At 34.9% G+C, this 19,957-nt stretch overlaps 2 protein-coding genes across 2 annotated transcripts; one reads left to right on the top strand and one right to left on the bottom strand.

Moving 5' to 3' along the window:
• Positions 1-6,758, top strand: LOC145582799 (uncharacterized). Its single transcript, XM_081639821.1, has 10 exons — positions 1-469; positions 1,631-2,110; positions 2,272-2,429; positions 2,728-2,811; positions 2,908-2,960; positions 3,815-3,896; positions 4,160-4,267; positions 4,469-4,592; positions 4,704-4,789; positions 6,197-6,758. The coding sequence occupies exons 1-10, from the start codon at positions 94-96 to the stop codon at positions 6,416-6,418; spliced, it is 1,773 nt and encodes a 590-aa protein (XP_081495947.1). The 5' UTR covers positions 1-93; the 3' UTR covers positions 6,419-6,758.
• Positions 6,759-6,925: 167 nt separating this feature from the next.
• Positions 6,926-11,442, bottom strand: LOC145582800 (ribose-phosphate pyrophosphokinase 3, mitochondrial). The gene is made up of 7 exons (XM_081639822.1): positions 10,961-11,442; positions 9,400-9,715; positions 9,204-9,299; positions 8,993-9,061; positions 8,198-8,326; positions 7,755-7,854; positions 6,926-7,331 (listed from the first exon to the last, which is right to left on the bottom strand). The coding sequence occupies exons 1-7, from the start codon at positions 11,341-11,343 to the stop codon at positions 7,198-7,200; spliced, it is 1,227 nt and encodes a 408-aa protein (XP_081495948.1). The 5' UTR covers positions 11,344-11,442; the 3' UTR covers positions 6,926-7,197.
• Positions 11,443-19,957: the final 8,515 nt, after the last annotated feature.

Raw genomic sequence — 19,957 nt, 5'->3', positions numbered from 1 at the left:
CTACCAACATATCTTACATACAGTAGAACCTCCCATTTTTGGACTTCCCAACAATAACAAAACCAGGTGCGAATTTCAGAAAACCCCCCAAAAATGAAACTCCTGTTAAATCCCGATCGCATATACCCGTTGACTTCGCCGGTGCCGGCGAAACTCTCCGCCGCTAAAACCTCCAAACCACCGCTCCTTCAATTCACTCCGGCGAAATTCCACCGTCCAATTCGCCGGAGATACGGGCTAACCATAAACGCCGTGATGACAGATTCGATGAAAACGGAGGATTTTTCTCTCAACGAAGAAGATAGTGTCCGAAACCCTGCGCTATCGACGACCTACCGTCGTTCGGATATTCCGAGGCCTAATCAGACGGTTCTAGAAGCTCAAGGTCGAGTTTGTACTGGTCCCACTCAGACCAAGCCTCTAACCGAAGAACAAGCTAGAAAGGTTTTAGATACTATCTTAAAATCAGGTCCAATTTATTGCCACTTTTTTTTTTAGTTATTTAATCTGTTGAATTTGTGTTTGTAATCAGTTATACTCCTCCATCTCTAAAAGTTATTCCTGTGACGCCGATTGTCTCACAGAAAAAAGCCGCTAGTAGTAGAACAACATTTAGAGAGTTCAATTTTTAGCTATTTTTACCTGTTTTATTGATGGTTTGGCATTGATAGTTCAAGAGCATAGCTAGATATTGTAGGGTTGTAGAGTGAAATTAATGTGCAATACTCCGATCACCGGTTTAAAAAAAATTATGCGCTCGGGCCGTTTTAGTTTAATTGTTGTTAAGGGTATGCATAAGATTTGAAGGAGTGAATATAATTGTATTTTATTTCAATGCCAAACACAGAGTAGTGATTATATGGTGTTATTTTTGAATTGGGAAGTAATAGTATAGAATTATAAAAGTTAGTTAAGTGGTTGAGATATATGGAATGATGAAGGGAGGTATTCCGTTGTCATTACCAGTGGAACTCAGTACGTTGGGATACCGGACACCACATGATATTGTGATGCATATAGTTTTGTGATTTGTATTGTGAAATATTGTTTATATGCATTTGGCTGCTTATTGTTTGGGTCTTGGGGGTAAGTTGCAATTCGAGAATGTAATTTTGGAGTACAGTGAAGAACTTGTAAAGGTGTTCTAAATTGGAAAGTTTTAGCTGAATATATATATCAATAGATGTATTGCTGAGTGTCTCTTTTTACAGTTTAAACTTTGCGATGTTTAGCTAATATAATGTATGCAACAGTAAGAACTAGAACTGAAACATGAACATTTGTACCGTAACATTTGGAGAACTATGATATTCCAATTCTTTGACTATGTACAAAAGATATATCTGTTTTGAAAGAAGATGCTGTTTCTTTATTGTTGGGGTTTAGAAATGGTGTAGGCTGTAGGTAGCATATGCGGATTAATAAGTTAATTGCTTGAAAATTCAGTGATTTTAGTTCTTTCAATTGCAAGACAGACCCACCATAATGTATCATTGTACCCATTAAATTTCTCTGATGCTTCCCTCTCCCCCCCCCCCCCCCCCCTCCGACACTCACACAACAAAACACCTACTTACAAAAAAGGGTGGAAAATGAAATTATTCACATGGGTATTTCTGTGGATGATCAGCGAAGGGGGAACTCAAAGATGATGATGAGGTTTCAAAAGCTCAACTTGGTGCCTTCTTTGCGGGAATGACTATCCGAGCCAATGCCTTCCCCGAAGCTACCCAATGGAATGAAGGTGAAAGGCGTGCCATGAATGCTTTCTGGCCTGAGCTAGTTCGAACTCTTCCGAAAGATGTAATATTTGTAGCTGATCCAGAAGGATCTATAATGGGTCTAGGAAGTTGTGTTGGACCACACTATACAGGACAAGATGCTAGGGAAATGAGACTTGTTGGTGCCTTACGAGAAGTTCTTGCTGGAGGTCATCTAGGATTCGAGGAGGTTCAAGGCGTACTAAGAGATGTTCTACCTCTGGAATCTGAGGCTAAATCAAGAGGGGTGAGCGAGTCATTACTTTCAGCATTTTTGATAGGTCAGCGCATGAACAGGGAAACTGATCGAGAGCTTAAAGCGTATTGTCTTGCGCTTGATGATGAAGTTGGTAATGCCCCTAATTTGACAAAATATGGGGCTGATGCCCTATTGGCATATCATTTAAAAGTGTATTTCGCTTATTGCATTAAACGGGCACTTTATGTATATAGCTGGTTTTGGTTCATCATCTCAAATGCACTAGTTGATTGTTTATTTCTGGATAATTAGGTCCTCCTCCTGTTGCTGATGTTGAATCCTTGACCCATTATGGTGAACCTTATGATGGCAACACACGCTTTTTCAGGAGCACATTATTCGTAGCTGCTGTGAGATCATGTTATGGTCAATCATCCTTGCTTCATGGTGTGGATTGGATGCCACCAAAGGTAAGTTGTTTGTTATATGGAATAGATAGAGAGTAGGAGCAAATAGAAATATATAGTTGTGTGGCTCCCTACCATTCAACGTCAACATCTGAAAGAACTTTAAAAAAAAAAAAAATATTATTCAGATGAGCTGTGGTAAACTGATATGCTCTTAACGTGCTTGTTTCATTAATCTCTGCTAATAGTGGTTGCATTGCACAATAGTTTCAAAACTCATTCCTTTTTTATGCTCTGGAAGCGATTATGTTGCTCAGGTTTTTTTTTCTCCAAATAGTAATGTTTTTGACTTTTTGTTTAGGGTGGTGTAACTGAAGAACAAATGCTGCAATTTATGGGGGCTAATACTCACTTGACGGCGCTGCAGGCAAAACAACTTATTGAGGTTGACCTCTATATTATGGTTCTGTGACAATGTTATCTTCCAGCTTGATCCTTGGACTTGGCTTCATGATATTGATTTTTCCTTATTGTTTATCAGGATGAAAATGGGGGGTTTGCATATGTAAGTCTACGAGAAGTTCGTCCATCTCTGTAAGTTATAGTACTTGTCTCAAATTCTATGTTTATATGTCTGCATGAGTAAAATTATTACAGCCTTTTAATACTGTTGTCAGTTGTCACTGTCAAAGAGAGTTGCACCTTTTGACAAACAGTGACAGCAATCAAGTATAATTAACTTAATAAGTGTACAGTCAGTTATCCTTGCCTCTTTGATTGTAGTTTGAAGATTATTACCCTTAAATCAGTGGTGGATCGGATCCAAGAATTTTTCCTTATGAGTTTGGAGTCTTCAAACAAATGTAATGAAATCAAGTAACATAATCCAAAATATAAATTAAAACTGATAATTCGGGTGTGCACATGTTAGTTTAACAATAACTTTACAATTTTAATTACAATTGAGCTCATCGAGTCTTCATTTTTTAGTGTTCGATTGAAGAAATTTTGGGTATTGGGGTTATCATCTTATCAACCATCATGTTAGTAAAAGCAATTAAAAAAAAAGGGGTGTTGGGGGTTTCGAATCCGCAACCATTGTTTAAAAACATAAAGCTTCTACCACTGGGCTGCAGGAAATGATTATATAACTATGCGCGTATTGATGTATTTAACTCGTTTTTGTTTTTTTTACTGATCCGGATTTTTCCAGATCCAGTCTTCAGTGGGTTAGCTGAACCCATACTGGATTCGCCACTGACTTATATACTGTTAACTTCACTAACCAAAACTATTGAAGTTTGTTAAAAGTGGTCATTACTGCTTAATTTATTTTTTACTCCAATTAGGAGGTTGTTGACCATTTACTTGTTCTGTGGCGAGTCCCTCTTTTGTTGCATAGCTTTCTACTACAAGTCTAAAACAGTCAGAATTGTATCTTTCTGCAGATACTCATTGATTGGACTGAGAGAACACATAAAGAAGCGTCCTCCACTAGCAACATCTGAAAAGGTTCAGCAGTTTGTCAGGGTAAGTTTTAGGTGATCTTCTTATTGGCAATTTGCTATTGCTTATGAATTGTGAGATTAAGATTTGTGTATACAATCTTGCAATATCCAAGATAGCATTTTCTGATGTGTCATCTTTGGAATCCATTGGGAGCTGTTGTTTTCTAAATTTTTTTTTTTTTGGTATCATATTAGCTATATGCTTACCACTATCAATTTAGTTAGCTATTTCCATTGTTTTTATGAGTTTGATATAATGAAAAAGAAGATAAATGGTTTGAACAGGCTCGAGGAAAGGAATCTATTGTTGCAGGATTTTATCATGAAGGATATGAAGAACCACTTTTAATGCTTATGAGAAGAAGAGGCATCCATTCTGGCTTAGTTGTCAAGGTCAGAAAGTTTTATTGTTTTTCATTTTAATCTTTGCTTTGACTTGTTCCCCTCCCTCCCTCCTTTATAGACCATTCATCAGAAATGCTCAACTAAATGGTTCTAGTTCAGTACACTCATCTGTTGGCACATCTTTTACTTATGGCATATGACTTTCCAAGTAAAAACCTCCAGCTTTATAATACAGCTTTCTTCATGCAGGGTGAAGAAGGGGCACTTTCTATGACAACCAGATTGCGGCCCACAAATACATCAAAAGGACTTCCGGTCAATTATTGTTCTGGATTTCGCTCATCAGTCAATGGAGCTGCATTTGAAGCTGATGGTGTGTTATACTTTCCACCAATTCTTCAGTGTATTAAACTTGTTCCTGGCTGTTTGTGTTTCCCTTTGATCAATCTCTTTAACAGTTGAGGCTGGCATGTTTATGCTTCAGGAGTCTCACGGGAGGCTTTCCGCATGGAAGTGAACGCAAAAGACTATGGTTTTGAGCCATCAGATACTCCAAGGACTGATAGATCGGTAAGAAAGACTTTTTTCTAGGGTCCTTACTGATCTACTTTTCATGTTTGAAATTCTGTGTTTATAACATAATTCTTACAATTTACCGAGTACATGTTCAATTTTCCCAATCTTACTGATCTACTTTTCATGTTTGAAATTCTGTGTTTATAACATAATTCTTACAATTTACCGAGTACATGTTCAATTTTCCCAATCTTGAAATTTTTTTTCAATTCAAAACAGCAGATATCTTTCTTGAAATGACTTGTCCGATTATCCACCTTTGTATAATTGTATGATTGTCTGATTATCCACCTTTGTATGATTTTATGATTGTCCAATTATCAGCAGATGTTGTATGTGTGAATTGTATACTTGTTGTGTGTTGATTGGTTCATGTTCATGTTATTGATAAATAAGCAGGGAATTATTAACATAACCTAAACCTTGTAATCAAATGAATTGAAATGCTTGACACTTACATGGCATTTAGATTATACTTCCTCTGTTCCCCTAAAATTGCAACAATTTCCATTTTAGGAAGTTTAGAAAATATTGCAAATTCCTTATTTCCACATGGTTTCTCTCTATCCCTCTCCTCATCACATGGCTCTCTATTTTAATATCTTTCTTTATCTGATCTCACCTTAAAATCTGTGCAATACCTCCAGTCCTCTATGTTGCAATATTTAGGGGAACAGAGGAAGTAACTGATTAATGATTTGGTCCTGTTAACCCTGCAAAACCTGTTTATGTAGGAATTTCACTTTCTACTGTCCAGTTATTGTGTGTGTGTGTGGACCCGTCAAAATAAAGGGGTAAAATATTATCAACACTAGCTTCTTTCATGGCAATTTTGTGATGTTGCAATATCAAGTCAAATACCCTCATGGATATCCCACACTTAGATAGACAACAACAACAAAGCCTTAGTCCCAAAATGATTTGGGGTCGCTAACATGAATCGTCATAAGGAGTCGTACGATATAAAGAAACGGACATAACAAAACCATAATTTGAAAGAGTTTGAATAAAAGCGAGTTAAGTGAGTAAACGAAAGAGCATTTTAAAAAATTAAGGGAGTTTTACAAGAAAATCAAGAACAAAATTCAAGAAAGTTGAAAAGAAATCCCACACTTTGCCTTAATAAGTTAATATCCTGTATGGGTTTAGCCTGTGAATCTGTGATAGGTGGGTACCCCAGTGAGAGGGTAGCAAAGAACAGAAAAGAAACCTTTTAAGTACTTTTAGAACATATAGATTGTAAAAATACATACGTAGTATTAAAGTATCCTAGGGTTCAGTTGCATTAATCCTATAACCTAAGCCAATCTTCCTTTGGATTCTAGATCATGTAAGTTGTTTGCAATTTGTTCCTCTTCCAAAGGTACAACTGAAAAATCATTAACTATTAACTGACTGCAGGTGGCAAAGAACATAGAGCTTGGTCTAGCAGCACTTCGTGGGGAGAAGGGCCCTGCATATGATCGGATTGTCTTAAATGCTGGAATTGTAGATCACTTATTAGGTTGCAGTGGTGCAGAAGATATTACATCAGCTCTAGATAGGGCTAGAGAGGCCATTGACAGTGGTAACGCCTTGAAGAGGCTTCTAAATTACATCAAGATTTCTCATAAAGTGAAGTGAAAGGCTCTCTGGAGTGTAGTTTTTTTTTTTATGTAAATGTTCATCAAAGCCAAATGTGTAATTATATTCTTTCGTTGTTTGAAACTTTGTCGGTTTGGGGTTTTTCTTTAATTAGTGGTTTAGGTTCTACGTTTACAAATTACAATCTCTTTACAAGGCTGAAGAATGTCAGGTTTTGTTTTTGTTTTTTTTTCCCCTCTCAATTTGGCGAGTCAGAAATTTTGTTAATGTAATTTCTGTAGGAAAAGGGAACCTATGTATATTTTGACAGTTGCGATGACATTTTTTCCATGAGAACTAAGGACAACCCCATTGCAGTGCAGAGCTGATCCTAAGTTTATTTACCGTGTGGTTATGTTTGAATTGCATGTTACAGGATTTTATTTTTTTATTTATTTATTTTAATTCCAGGAACTTACTTTGGGAGTAACATTGAATAATTAGATTTTTTTTTTTTTTTTTTTTTTTTTTAAAAAAAAAAAAAAAGTTTATTGGGGTGTGTTATTTGCAAAATTTAAACATAACTTCTGAAGTAGGAGCCCTTCTTGCAGTCAGAAGACTCAGAATCCAGATAAGAATTTCAATGATATGAAAAGAATTTGATGTCTACTAGACTACTATCTCCTACGATTGTTGCTGTTTAAGCAACTACTGAAATTCTGCCAACAATTTACAATCTCTGACTCTTTGTGAAACCAAAATTCCTGTATCCTTCACAATATGCGACAAACAAAACTGACAACTATCTCCTATGATTGTTGCTAACTGTCGCAATTGTATTAAATCTGAAGAGCTGCAGCTATTGATCCAGCAAGGCTAATGACTTCAAAAGGAGGCCTGTTCTTCACCTCCTTCACTGTCAGAGGGCAAGAGTCAGTGATCCAGAAGTATGACATTCCCTCCTCAGGGCAACCTGTGACAGTAAAATAGTGAAATTGTGAACCCACAGCTGAACACCAAAAACTTGTAGTAAATTGAGTTTAAAGTGTGAAAGAAATTTATCCGTACAATAAGTACATTCTTCACCCTACAAAAATCCGCCACATTTGATTTAGTCCTTTAAAAATAAAATTTCACATCTACAACCATAGTCCATACGGTCCATACCAATCTAGTTTTTCCTTAGAACTATTGCTCATGGGTAATATGACAAAGTTTGAAGTTTATTTACTATTTCTAGAAAGTGGTTCTCTTTAGTGATGGCCTAAATTAGCTACGTGGCGGAATATTTGGGATGAGGGTAGCATGTTATATAACAATATGAATGACACTGTGTGCGATTATAAAATCTTGCTACAAAGATTTACATGAGTTGGCCACAGTTGAAAAAGTGTACCTGATGTATCAGGTTTAAAGCGTTCCCATGATTTATTTGGAAATATTCCATGTGTGACATACGCACTGATCTTTGCAGCTCCATGAGCAGCCAATACTTTCTAGAGGATGTTACAATTAAATAAAGAAAACAGGGCAAAATGAATGAGTGCCTCATGTGTAGTCAAAAACGAAAAATAAAAAAATATTGAAGTCATAGGACATTATTACTCTATTCATTTACTTTAAAAAAAAAAAAAAACAAAAACTACAGTAATACATTTGTTTTTCAGAGAATTAATCACCAGCAGTGAGATAATAATGCGATAAGTGTAGTTCCCAGAGATGGATTTTTCAGCAATAAGGAACAAATGCAAGTGAAAAGTGAGAGAAATTACAATACTGATAGGCTGTAGATGAAACCCAATGCATTAGAAAGCAACTAAAGTTCATAAGAGAATCTACCTGACATTCTATAAGGGTGCCACCTGATTGTACTAGGTCATCAACAATCACAACATGACGGCCTCTAGGATCACCCTCCTTCAGACGAACAATACGTTTATCACCTTCTCGAACTTTTGCACAAACTACCTGGATCAATGTAGAGGTGTACTTAGTATCAATTAAGTTAAATCAGCAATACAAAATTCAACTGCATCAATGTAGTCTTTCGTTTAGCAGATACAGAAATAAAAAGCTGAGTGTGTCACAGAGGTCATTCTGACCCGTCTTAGTTGTAGAGGGAGGAATGTTGTAGTTAGACCTTTCTACCCTTTCCCAATAGAACATCCGTTAAGAATTAACACTCAATCTGTGGCAAGAAGCATGATATCCTCACCTAATGACTCAAGCAACTCAGCTACACGACAAGCTTCATTAATTCTCTATGTCAAATTAAAGAAAAAAAATTATAGGTAAGTCGATGTTCCCTTTCGCTCCCATGCTTTAGCTGCATTTTTACTACTTTTCAACTCAATCAGACATGTACATTGAGATTTAATTACATATCTTGCACTATTAAGATTTTTTCCACTGGTGTCTGATATTAGTTGAGCTTCTAAACACAGAGATGGACAGAAAGATTTCAAGAAAATTGTGGAAGATAAGTAATTATTGAAACATTAACTGTAGTAGATAAGAGTCGTGACTAAAAATACAACAATCATATACGAAGTATCTGATTAAAAACATTAAAAGTAGAGATGTGGTACAAGTCTTGAGAGCTGTCTTTTACACTTTTACAAATAACAACTTTACCGTGGGAAAGTGTTGCAGCTGCTTATGAAAGCGTTTCCATGCACCATCATCAGGAAAAGCAATAGATATCTGAAGAAAAAAAAAAAGGGATGACTCATCGTTAATACCAGGATCATGTCTGAGTGTCTCCTTAGCTCAAAAATTAGGTTTGGGGGCATAACTAGCTTGGATGATTCAAGACACATAAAATTGGATCTACAGCAAACCATACATTGTCAGAATCAGGCAGTTGTTGCAATCTCTTTTTGAGCAAAGGTATTCCACTCTCGAAGCATGGCAATATTTTGTCACCAAAGTAAAATCTTTCCTAAGATTTAGAAAATAAATAAGAAAGGTCAGTCATACTATCAAAGATAAATGAGCATTAAGAGGTGAGGACTTTAGAAGAGGGGCACTGCAATGCAAACCTGCAAGGCATGTATATCGAATGTCACCAAGCTAGTAGGGCCTCCCCTTGAAATTGGTATATTTGACAAAATCCTAGCAAGAGTGAAAGCAGTTGCAACGTCCCCTTCATCTTCCATCCGCTCAGAAGTGCCAGTAGGAAAAAAGGGAAGGACAAGGGTGAAGGAGGCAACAAAAAGCTTCGGCAGAGCATATATCACAGAGAGTTGCTCAAATATTACACCAGGGGAACTGAATGAAGCCAAGAAAGCAACATGCTGTCCCCGTATACCTTGAGCATTTGATATGAACAGGTTGGGGAAGCCATCTTCAAATGTCCTAATTACATTGTAATACAGTGAGATAACCCTCTGAAAAATGCCGAACCAGCTTGACTTATACTAGCACAAAATAACGATATTTTAAGTCACTTAATATTAATTCCAACTAACATACAAGATTAGGAAACCTGAGTAAGGACACATCGAAGCCCACCATGTCCTCCCTTAACACCTTTTCCCCAATTGCTGCTTCTGTTACTGACTTATTTCCACAATGATGAGCGACTCTCCAGGTCAATCAACTATTCGAACTCAGCCCTAAACCTTTAATTTCTTTATACAGAGCAATAAAGTCTAATCATAAAACATGCCTTTTAATAGTATTGATTTTCCTTCAGTTAAAATCAAAAATCAAGGTTGCATACTCCAAACGATTATCATTTATATGCCATAAATAACTGGCAAAACAACCGCACCAAAGTTTTAGGACTTGCTGAGGTCAGCTACATCACCATGGCATCTAAAATCCAATCCAAAAGCTTCTAAGAGTCCGAAAACTGAAATCTAACAAGTGTAGCAAATACTGCCACTCGTCTCCAATAGTAAACCCCAATTATATAACTGATCAGCACATAATCATGTTCAGCCCAAAATTTTGATTGAAAAAGTTTCATACCTGTGATACTCTTAACTCGAATAAAGTTTCACATTATTATTCTAGAATGTCCAAAAAAGTTACAATTTCTTTTTATAGGTAGTAGAATTATATCCATTCTCAAACAATGACTTGCATTGCCTGTTCTTGAGCAATGTACGCTTCTAAAATCTAATACAAGCAAATGCGCATACAAGGCTAAGATGATCTATCCACACAGGTACTCCGTACTCATCCCACGCCAAATAAAGAGAAATGTCGGGTTCATAACGATTATTTCATAAACTACTCAAAAAGACGCACTAATTATAGCAATTTGGTAGTTGATAACATATGCAATATAACAACAATTGTATAAACAAGCATTCAAGAAAACATTAACCCAAGTAAAGTTGGTCACTCTTCCAAGCTTAAGAAGCAAACAGTCCAAGAAAACTTCACATGGGTCCTACCCAATTTCCCATATTCACACACATGGTTAAAATTACACAGTAGCTATCAAAAACCCACAGAAACTTAGAAATCATACATAATCTAGATATACCAATTATTATCTATATCATACTACAAGTAATCTTATTGCTTGCACCAAGATCAATTAATCATATAGTTCGATAAAAATGTATGAAATAAATTCAAAGAAACTACCTCCAAGAAATGCTACGAAGTTGAATATAATCAGATTGAGCGGCAATTCTCTCAGCAAGAGCTTTAGTTTCAGGGCAATAAAAAAGGCAAATCTTCTTCGAAAATTTGACAGAATTCTCCTGATTTGAAGACATTTGAAATGTGGGGGAATTGGGGATGATTTCAATTGGGTTGAGTTTAGAGATGTGATAATCAACCATCGTCCAATGCCGACGATTTAGGGATTCGCATCGGAAAGTGGGTAATCTTCTGATGAATGTAATTGATGGGTTTAAGGAGATTGAAGAAGAGGAATTTAGGGTTTTAGAATGAGAAGAAGATGATGAAGAAGAAATGGCGGGATTTTTGCAGGGAAGAAGATGGTGGTTGGGAATCGCTGCCATTTGGCGGGTTGGCTAAGCAGATGAACGCAGGAATACAGGATGTTGGGTATTTTTCAGCTGATCTAGGCATATAGCTTGAGGGAGTTTGTTACATGTCTCTTTTGAGGGGATTTAAGTATTTAACTACTACCCCGGTGTCTCGGGCTAACTACCTCCTTTAGGCAGTGGTGTCAATTTGGATGATTGGGGGAAATTGGGTCGATTTTTAAAGTTGAGTCATGTTAAATTATTATGTTTATTTGAGTTTAAGACCCTATTTACTTCACCTTAAAAAAATAATATTCAGTAAAAATAATTTCAGTTTAGTAAAAATAAGTTTAGTTCAGCAAAAATGATTTCAGTTCAATAAAAATAATTTCAATTCAGTAAAAATCAATGAACCTAAAGAAGAAATATACTCCGTAATAGAAAATCAATAAAAAAAAATAATTTCAGTTCTTCAAAAATAATTCCACTTCAGTAAAATTAATTTCAGTTCAGCAAAAATAATTTCAGTTCAGTAAAAATAATTTCACTTCAGCAAAATTAAGATGAAGTAAACGGGGCCTAAATCCGCATATTCTTACATGCATCAGGATGCATGTAGAATAGGTGCAACACCCTTAAATGCAGGATATTCTGCATTAACCACAGCCCAACCTCAAATCAATCAACACAGTTCTTTGTTTCCTTTTTAAATTTTTTATTTCCTTCTTCCAAATTCTCTCTCTTTTGTTTTCTTTCTTATAATAATTTTGATCCAAATTATCATCAAATTCTTCAATATAATTTTCTTCTCCTCTGTTTTTCTCCTTTAATTTGTTCTTCAATTTCTCTCTCCTCTGTTTTTTTTTAAAAACTTTTTTGATTGAATTTATTTCTTACAACATGAAATTAGTTGTTATTCCCCGAAGAGATCGTCAATGCAGATTATTGTTTTATTTTGTTGATTTTTAATTAGGTTTTTTATGTTAGTTTCAATTGTATTATTTTTTTTGTTTGATTTTTGGTTAGCTTCGATCAATTTCGATTTATTATGTATGAATTTTGTGTAAATTTCGTTCTTCATTTTTTTTTTTGTTCATAATTTTTATATATGAATTTCGATTTATTATGTGGTGATTTTGTGCTTAATTTCGATTGATTAGGTTTTATCTGATTTTTTGAATTCAAATGAATTGCATTTTGTTAGCTTTGATCAATTTGATCTGTGTATGAATTTCGATTAAAAATATGAATATGCATTAAAAATATGAACATGCATTAAAAATATGAATATATGCATTTAGAAAATGAACATACACATTCAAAATATGAACATATGCATTGGTTCATTTTTTGAATGCGTATGAACATAAGCATTTCATAAGGTGAACATATAAAAAAATATGAACATATGGATTTCAAAAAGTGAACATATATATTTCAGAAAGTTTACAAAAGCATTTTAGAAAGTTTACATAAGCAATCAAAATATGAACATAAGCATTTAAGAAAGTGAACATTTGCATAAAAAATATGAACATATAGAAAGTGAACGTAATCAAGCAAAATATGAACATATGCTTAGGTTCCCTAAAAGTGAACATAAGTTTTTTAGAAAGTGAACATAGGCATAAAATATATGAATACATGCATTTCAGAATAGATATATGGACATAGGCATGCTTTTCAGAAAGTGAACATAGGCATAAAATAAATGAACACATGCATTTCAAAAAGTGAACATAACCATTCAAAATATGAACATATTAATTGTTTTCCTTAGTGAATGCATAAGAATATGAACATATGCATAGAAAATATGAACATATGCATTTCAAAAGTGAACATATACATAAAAAATTTTCATATAATCTAAACATCAATTTCACTAATTAACAGAAAATTTCAAAGAACAAAGTTTCGAAAAATTCAGATAAAAATTCACATAAATTCGGACAAAAATCAATGAAAATTTACCTTTTCTTGGGATAATCTTGTTGATTTTGCATCTCTTCTCGTATATCCATTATTGATTTTTCAGTTTTTAGTGAAGTAAAATCATGTAGAGGAGAGAGAATGAAGTTTGGAGAGAGAAAATTAGAGAAATTAATTGCAGAAATTTTTGAAAAATTAATGAGAGAGAAGTAAAATGATTAAAAATAAATTCAAAGCCAAAATATGGCGGTTGGGAAGTGGGTCGCGTTTTCGTTTGGGCGAGTTTTGCAACTGGGCTTCTTTTATTGGGCTAGAGTTGCACTTATCCTAGGTGTATAAGGATGCATATAGGACCAATTGGGCTAGTTTTGTTTATGGCTTCTTTTAGTTGGGCTTGTGGGCTTATGGGCTAATGTTGCAACCTAGAATAGCTGCACCTAGAATAGCTTGACCAATTGGTCTGAATCTGAATTGGACATTTTTCGGGTCAATTTCGGATCAAGTCGGGTCGGGTGTGGTTTTGACACCTCTACCTTTAAGGGTGGATAGTAAGTTGTGTGTGGCTTGACTCGACTCACTAGTGCTTGTTATAATGTAAGCTCTACAACGTCTACTCGTTAAAGTTTTGAGCTGAAATAAGTCATTTGCGAACTGATAGTATATTTACGTATATTTAAAAAAACGTTCCTAAAAACTCTCATCAAATGTGAATCATGCTTCTTACCATCTTAGGTAGAACCACATACATGTATAATATGAAGTAAATTTTACTATTTTAGAATGTACAATAAGCAAAATATGTGAAAAATTATACGGAGTAGTTTTCATTGTATTATAATTTACTTACAATTTAAAATAATCAACAAGTCTTTTAAAGACTTTAATATAAACAAAAAGTACTCAAGATACCCATAATTAAGGGTATCGAGTCACTTGTAACAATGCATCAAATTGTGTTAAGTCTTGTTTGTCTTACTTTCCTTCCCCTTTTACCTAGTATACAAGACTGTCTATGTTTGTTGAGCTCGAGTTTATGTACACCAACAATCGTGTGTGTTCCGCTTTTACGTTCTACTCCCAATCTCATAAAAAATGGGGTTGCACAGCCAACAAGGGTCAAATGTGGTTTCTCCAGCAGCATGTTCAAGGGCAATCACTTGGATTTTCAAGTTGGCATTTACTTATTAGGTTTTGTAATCTTTATAACATTGAAGCTAATAAAGTTCTAGTGAGTAGGTCAAAGAACTTGATCCGTAGTTTGTAATAGTTGTTTTTGTTAATTAAAAAAAAAAAAAAAGAAAAAAAAAAAAAGTACTCAAGTTACACTCGAAGTAACACCTAAATCATACACTAGTTGTTGTATTTAATATTGGTGTAACATGTACTGAAAAGGGGATGGAACAAAAACAGTTGAATGATTAAATAAAGTCTTGATTGGTTACAAGTTACTTGTATAAGTTTACAAGTCCCTTAAGCCTATTTATAAGGTTAGTAATGAGTCTTAAAAGGTTAAAGGCGTCCTTAGACCTTAGGTATGACTGCAACAATGCCACATTGTCTAATTAAAACTCGTGTTTTTCATTGTAGTTCGAATACTTATTTGGGCAGCGTTGTCGTCTTGTAGATGATAAGTTGTTGAATGTTATTACTTATTAATTATTTCTTTATTATAATTCAATTATGGTTGTGATATAAAAATAAGGGTGATTTTTTTGAAAGGTTATGCAAGAGGTTAGGGCTAAACCTATTGAAAACGAATGAGATGTATTGAACAAAATAGCGTGTTTTTTCCAAATAGAAAGTGTTTTAAGCTAATTTAAGACGGATAAAAAAAAAAGTGTTCTAACTATTTTAGGATGTATGGGTTAATACATTCTATACAATAACATGCACTAAATCTCTAATCTATGTATAAGGAGAAAAATACAATTTTATCACCTATATAAACAAAATAGGTTTATAAGTGGCATAATTGTAAATAAAAAGTAAGCTCCACAAGATGTTGATATAATTAAAAAAAATGTGATGCTGAGTGAGCAAATTTGTTTTTTAATGTGATAAATTGAGCGAGACTTCCTCGTGTATATATAACGGTATAAGGCCATAAATGCCTTTATTTCATAAAGCTATCATCAATTCATCATGGAATTTCTTTGGATATACACATGCTTCCCAAGCTTAGGCATATGACAATCCGGCCCAATTTTCCTATATGGACCATATAATCAAAATCCTTGGGCCATTACGGGTATTAATCTGCTAATCTCAAGCAAGACATTTTTCATCAGTGACATAATTTAGGGGTGAGCAAACCGGGTAGTCGGGTATCCGGTCAAAATTTTAGGATTTGGACTCAGAATTGGTTGGGATCGGGTCCTAAAATTTGGAACCGAAATTGAAACCGGTACAACCAAGTCCTAAAATTTGGGAATTGGAATTGGTTCCACCTGGTACTGGTTTCGGTTCCGGGTACCCACTTATATACATAAGTGTTAATATATACTACAAATCATAATATTTTTTTTGGTTTGTTTTATCTTTAGCGTTTAATACTTATATTTTTTATATGCATTAAGCTATTTTATACATGTTAAATATTAATATTTTTTTTATTATTATTTTACTAATTAGTTACATTCAACATATTTTTTTTTAAAAAAATGTATTTAGTTCAATATATTTTGGATAACCGGGTCCCAACCGGTTCCGGTTTCAAAAATTGAGAATTGGAATTGGAAACGGTTGAACCGGGTCCTTAAATCATTACCCGGAATTGGAACCACCGGGTCCATTTCCAATTTTGAACCCGCCGATTCCTAATCGGTTCTATTTCCAATTCCGGATACCCGAAATTTTTGCTCATCCCTAGTGACATTGTAAACTCTCAAGGTGAGGTTTGACAAAAATCTTGAGGACCATGTCAAGTTAATCTCACAAAGCATGGGATAGTTTCATTAGTTTTTTTTTCTTTTTCTCATGTGCCTTGTTATTTAATCATCCTTTCAATTACATGAGATATCTGTAATAGGGGTGAGTATGGGACGGGTACCCGTACCGTTAGTACTAACGGATCGGGTACCTGATAACCAAAATCCCTAAAAGTGATATCCATAACACGAGCCGATAAATTCGGATACCCGGATTTCGGGTAACCGGATTTTCGGATCGGTTATCGGCTACCCAATAAGATATCCAATAATGATAATTAAACTTAATTATGTAGTTATTATGATATAATTTACCACTAATTTACAACAAATATCATATGATTTTGACCAAATTATTAATAATATTACTAGTCATTGATATTATAAAGTAATTATGAAGTAAAGTAAGAGTTTAGATTTTAAAAAAATAGATTTAAGTAGGGGAAAAAAAACAAAAAATGCTTATCGGATCGGGTAATCGTTAATTTTAAAATGATGCCCAATAACCATACCCGATAACAAATTATCGGAACGGGTACCCGAACCGTTATGGTTATAGGATTGGGTACCCTAATTTTCGAAACGATTACGGATCGATTTTTCGGGTAGTTTTGCTTAGCCCTATCTGTAATAGTACTTTGTTGTCCTAAACTCTTTGATCTCTTCTAAATTACGTGTATCATTAAATGTGCATTTACGATTGATAACAAATCCCACATGCTACAAATTTTATGTATATTTTGCCATGAGATCATATGTGATCCACCTTAAAACTAATCCACGTACATTTATTATAATAAGTGTACTGGGATATTTAGGAAAAGTAAAATAAAATTGACAATTTTTCTCTTGACAACTACAAATTAAATACGTAGTACATTAAATCGCAAATGTAACAATATAATGATTCGACAAATGATGTGCTTAGCTACTTTAATCACAATCCATCTTGAGGATATACATCATTGAAAGGTGAATTCCATTCTTTTGATATCCCATTAATTATATATGTCCAGTGTAAAGAGATATCCCCTACTCTCGATATTTTAAGAAGATAAACCAGTGTAGTAGTAGAGTCTGTGTACATCTGTATTGCCATGGAAGTAAAGGCTTTTATGTTTTATCCACCTGATCGAGATCGAGCATGAGGGCAAGCAAGATCTTTGTCATGAAGAGGTGAAATTGCTAAACAGAACATTTCACCCCCACTAAAATGGCACCGAACATTGAAGTGATAGTCCAACCCAAACATGACTTAGGGCCTGTTCTGTTCAACTTAATTTCTGTTCAGTTCAACTCCAATCAGTTCAGTTCAGTTTCTAATTTCCTTCTCTAATAAACAATTCATTTCAACTCTGTTCAATTCAGTTCAGCCCCAATAAGCTCAGTTCAGTAAGTCGGAATAGGCCCTCAGTGGTTCCAAAACGCTAGGTTCTAGTCATCTACTCTAAAAATAATACGAGGGTTGTAACCTTGTAGTATGACTTGGCTTAACTGTTAAATTTAGGCTCCATTTGGTTTGATATAAAATATTTTTAATGAAAAATTAGTTTCATGGAAGACATGTTTTCAAGAAAAACCACAATTGTAAATTAGTTTTCCTTTATTTGGTTCCATTTAAGAAAAGTTATAGAGAAACACATGAAAAAAGAAAAAAAATGGAAAAAAAAAATATATATTTTCATGAAAATATTTTACATCAAACCAAACGGGATCTTAGCGAGTTAAAAAGAGAAATTCTTATGTTTGAATAAGCTATAGTTCCTAATTTACTTTTGAAATTCTACAACTAGCACCATAACTATTATTGGTGACACTTTGATGGTAAGGAAGGTTTTGCAGTTGATTATGGAGGAAAAGCCTCATTTTGGGTTAAATCTCAATGTGGAAAAATCTAAAGTATTTTGGCCAACAGAAAACTCTCATACCAGGCTTGTGGGTGTCTTTCCCACTAATATTGCTCGACCTTTGCATGGTGTTAAGTTGCTTGGTGGTCCCGCTAGTTCTGATTTCGATTTTAGTGGTGAGCTTGTGATGTAAAGGGTGACCAAGACCATTGCGCTTATGGATAAGGTTGTTAAGTTTGGCGATCCACATTATGAGTTGTTGTTGATTAAAAGGCATTTACCGGAGTTTCTAAACTGTACTTTGCTTTGCGTTACTTGTCCTCCTACTACTTTTGAGGCGGCTCAATGCACATTCGATGGGGCTCTTCGATCTTCCTTGGAGCGTATCATTACTGCTTCAGGGCCTGGGTTTGGTAATTGGCAGTGGCAGCTTGCCACCTTTCCATTTGCGTTTGGAGGGCTTGGCGTTTTTTCCACAGGTGATGTTCGTCATTATGCTTTTCTTGCTTATCAATTACATTTTGCTGGGTTGCAGACAAAAGCTTCTATGGCATGCTGGCATTGTTGGTCTTGGTCGAGCCTTTGAAGAGGAATTGTGTTTGTTTAATCGAACGGTGGAGTATGATATTTTGAGTAATCCTAGTGAGGTCACTGCCCTAAAACTCATGAAGAAATTGGCAGATGTATATTTCACAAAGGTTACAGCTTATGCAGAAACCACCTTTTCTTTATCTCTTCGACAATCAGCATTGAAGAAATCGTAGCAGGGAGATTACACCTCTGCTTGGCTTCGAGGTTGGGCCAGACAATACGCAAAGACTTACCGATGTGTGCTGTGCTACCGGTTGAGTGTTTCATTAGTCTGTCTCAACATCGTGCTCAGTTTGTTCAAGGGTTTTTCCTGAGGATATTTTTGGTGATCACGCGGTGTCGTGTACTGGTATTGTAGGTCTTAAACATCGACATAATGTTGTTCAGGATATCCTTGTTGATGTTTGCTATCGATCTGGATTTCACCTAGAAAGAAGGTTATGGAGGCAACGACGAGTCCCTCAGACCTGCAGATGTGTCACTTTATTCCTGGGATCGTGGTCGTGATGTCTGTGTTGACTTGACAGGGTAATCTCCTTTAATTTGACTCAATCTGGGCTATTTGATTTTGTTCATGGACGGGTTGTGGCTAATGTGGCTCATCGAAAGCGAGTCAAGTACGAATTTAGTTGTTGGGAAATTAGATATGGTTTCTTTCCCTTCCCTTTTTCTTCACTTGGGAGTTAGAGAAAGAGGTTGTTGCGCTGCTGAAGCGGGTTCAGAAAGTTCTCGACAACTCTAGACATTGGGGCTCGTGCTGCTGCTCATATTTTTAGTAGGATATGATTTGCGATAGTTAGAGGAGTACGTGGGGGCCTGGATTGTATCTCGGCTTCTCTTAACTTTTTATAGGTTGTATAAGTTTGTCTTTTTTTTTTTTTGAAAAAAGTTTGTCTATTTTTGAGATATAATAATAATAATAATAATAATAATAATAATAATAATAATAATAGTGTCAAGTTGTCCGTAATACAGAAAATCGTAAGAACTAAGAACGATGGTGATATTAAAGTTAAAGTTGCATTAATATACGTGGACCAAACATCAAAACTAAGAAATTTTAATAACATAGCTAGAAGCACACAAAATGTCTTTGCAAATCACTAAATACCATACAATTATTTTGTGTCCCAAAATGGATAAACCTTGTAGCAAAACAAGTTTCAATATCCGCCAAGAAACTTTTTGTAGCTTCAAGCTACACCACACTTCCCTCTTTCAACTTTATCTCTTTGTAATTCCAATTCCCCTCCTTCATTGAAAAACATTGTTCAAAAAAATCAACCAAAATGAATATAAATCAACATAAATTATATAATTATATAATTATCTCTAAACATTTTGGGTGGT

Source organism: Chenopodium album, chromosome 15 (assembly GCF_948465745.1).
Source record: "Chenopodium album chromosome 15, dcCheAlbu1.1, whole genome shotgun sequence".
In the NCBI taxonomy this organism is placed as follows: Eukaryota; Viridiplantae; Streptophyta; class Magnoliopsida; order Caryophyllales; family Amaranthaceae; genus Chenopodium; species Chenopodium album.
The sequence above is the reverse complement of the archived record's forward strand: the minus strand, read 5'-3'. Positions and strand labels throughout refer to the sequence as shown.

Coding starts and splice junctions, on each gene's coding strand:
- LOC145582799 (XM_081639821.1), top strand. CDS start 94: ATGAAACTCCTGTTAAATCCCGATCGCATATACCCGTTGACTTCGCCG. Junction 2,111..2,271: donor TGCGCTTGATGATGAAGTTG/GTAATGCCCCTA, acceptor CTGGATAATTAG/GTCCTCCTCCTGTTGCTGAT. Junction 4,790..6,196: donor CTCCAAGGACTGATAGATCG/GTAAGAAAGACT, acceptor AACTGACTGCAG/GTGGCAAAGAACATAGAGCT.
- LOC145582800 (XM_081639822.1), bottom strand. CDS start 11,343: ATGGCAGCGATTCCCAACCACCATCTTCTTCCCTGCAAAAATCCCGCC. Junction 8,327..8,992: donor AGCTGCAACACTTTCCCACG/GTAAAGTTGTTA, acceptor ACATTGATCCAG/GTAGTTTGTGCAAAAGTTCG. Junction 7,332..7,754: donor CTTTAAACCTGATACATCAG/GTACACTTTTTC, acceptor TTACTGTCACAG/GTTGCCCTGAGGAGGGAATG.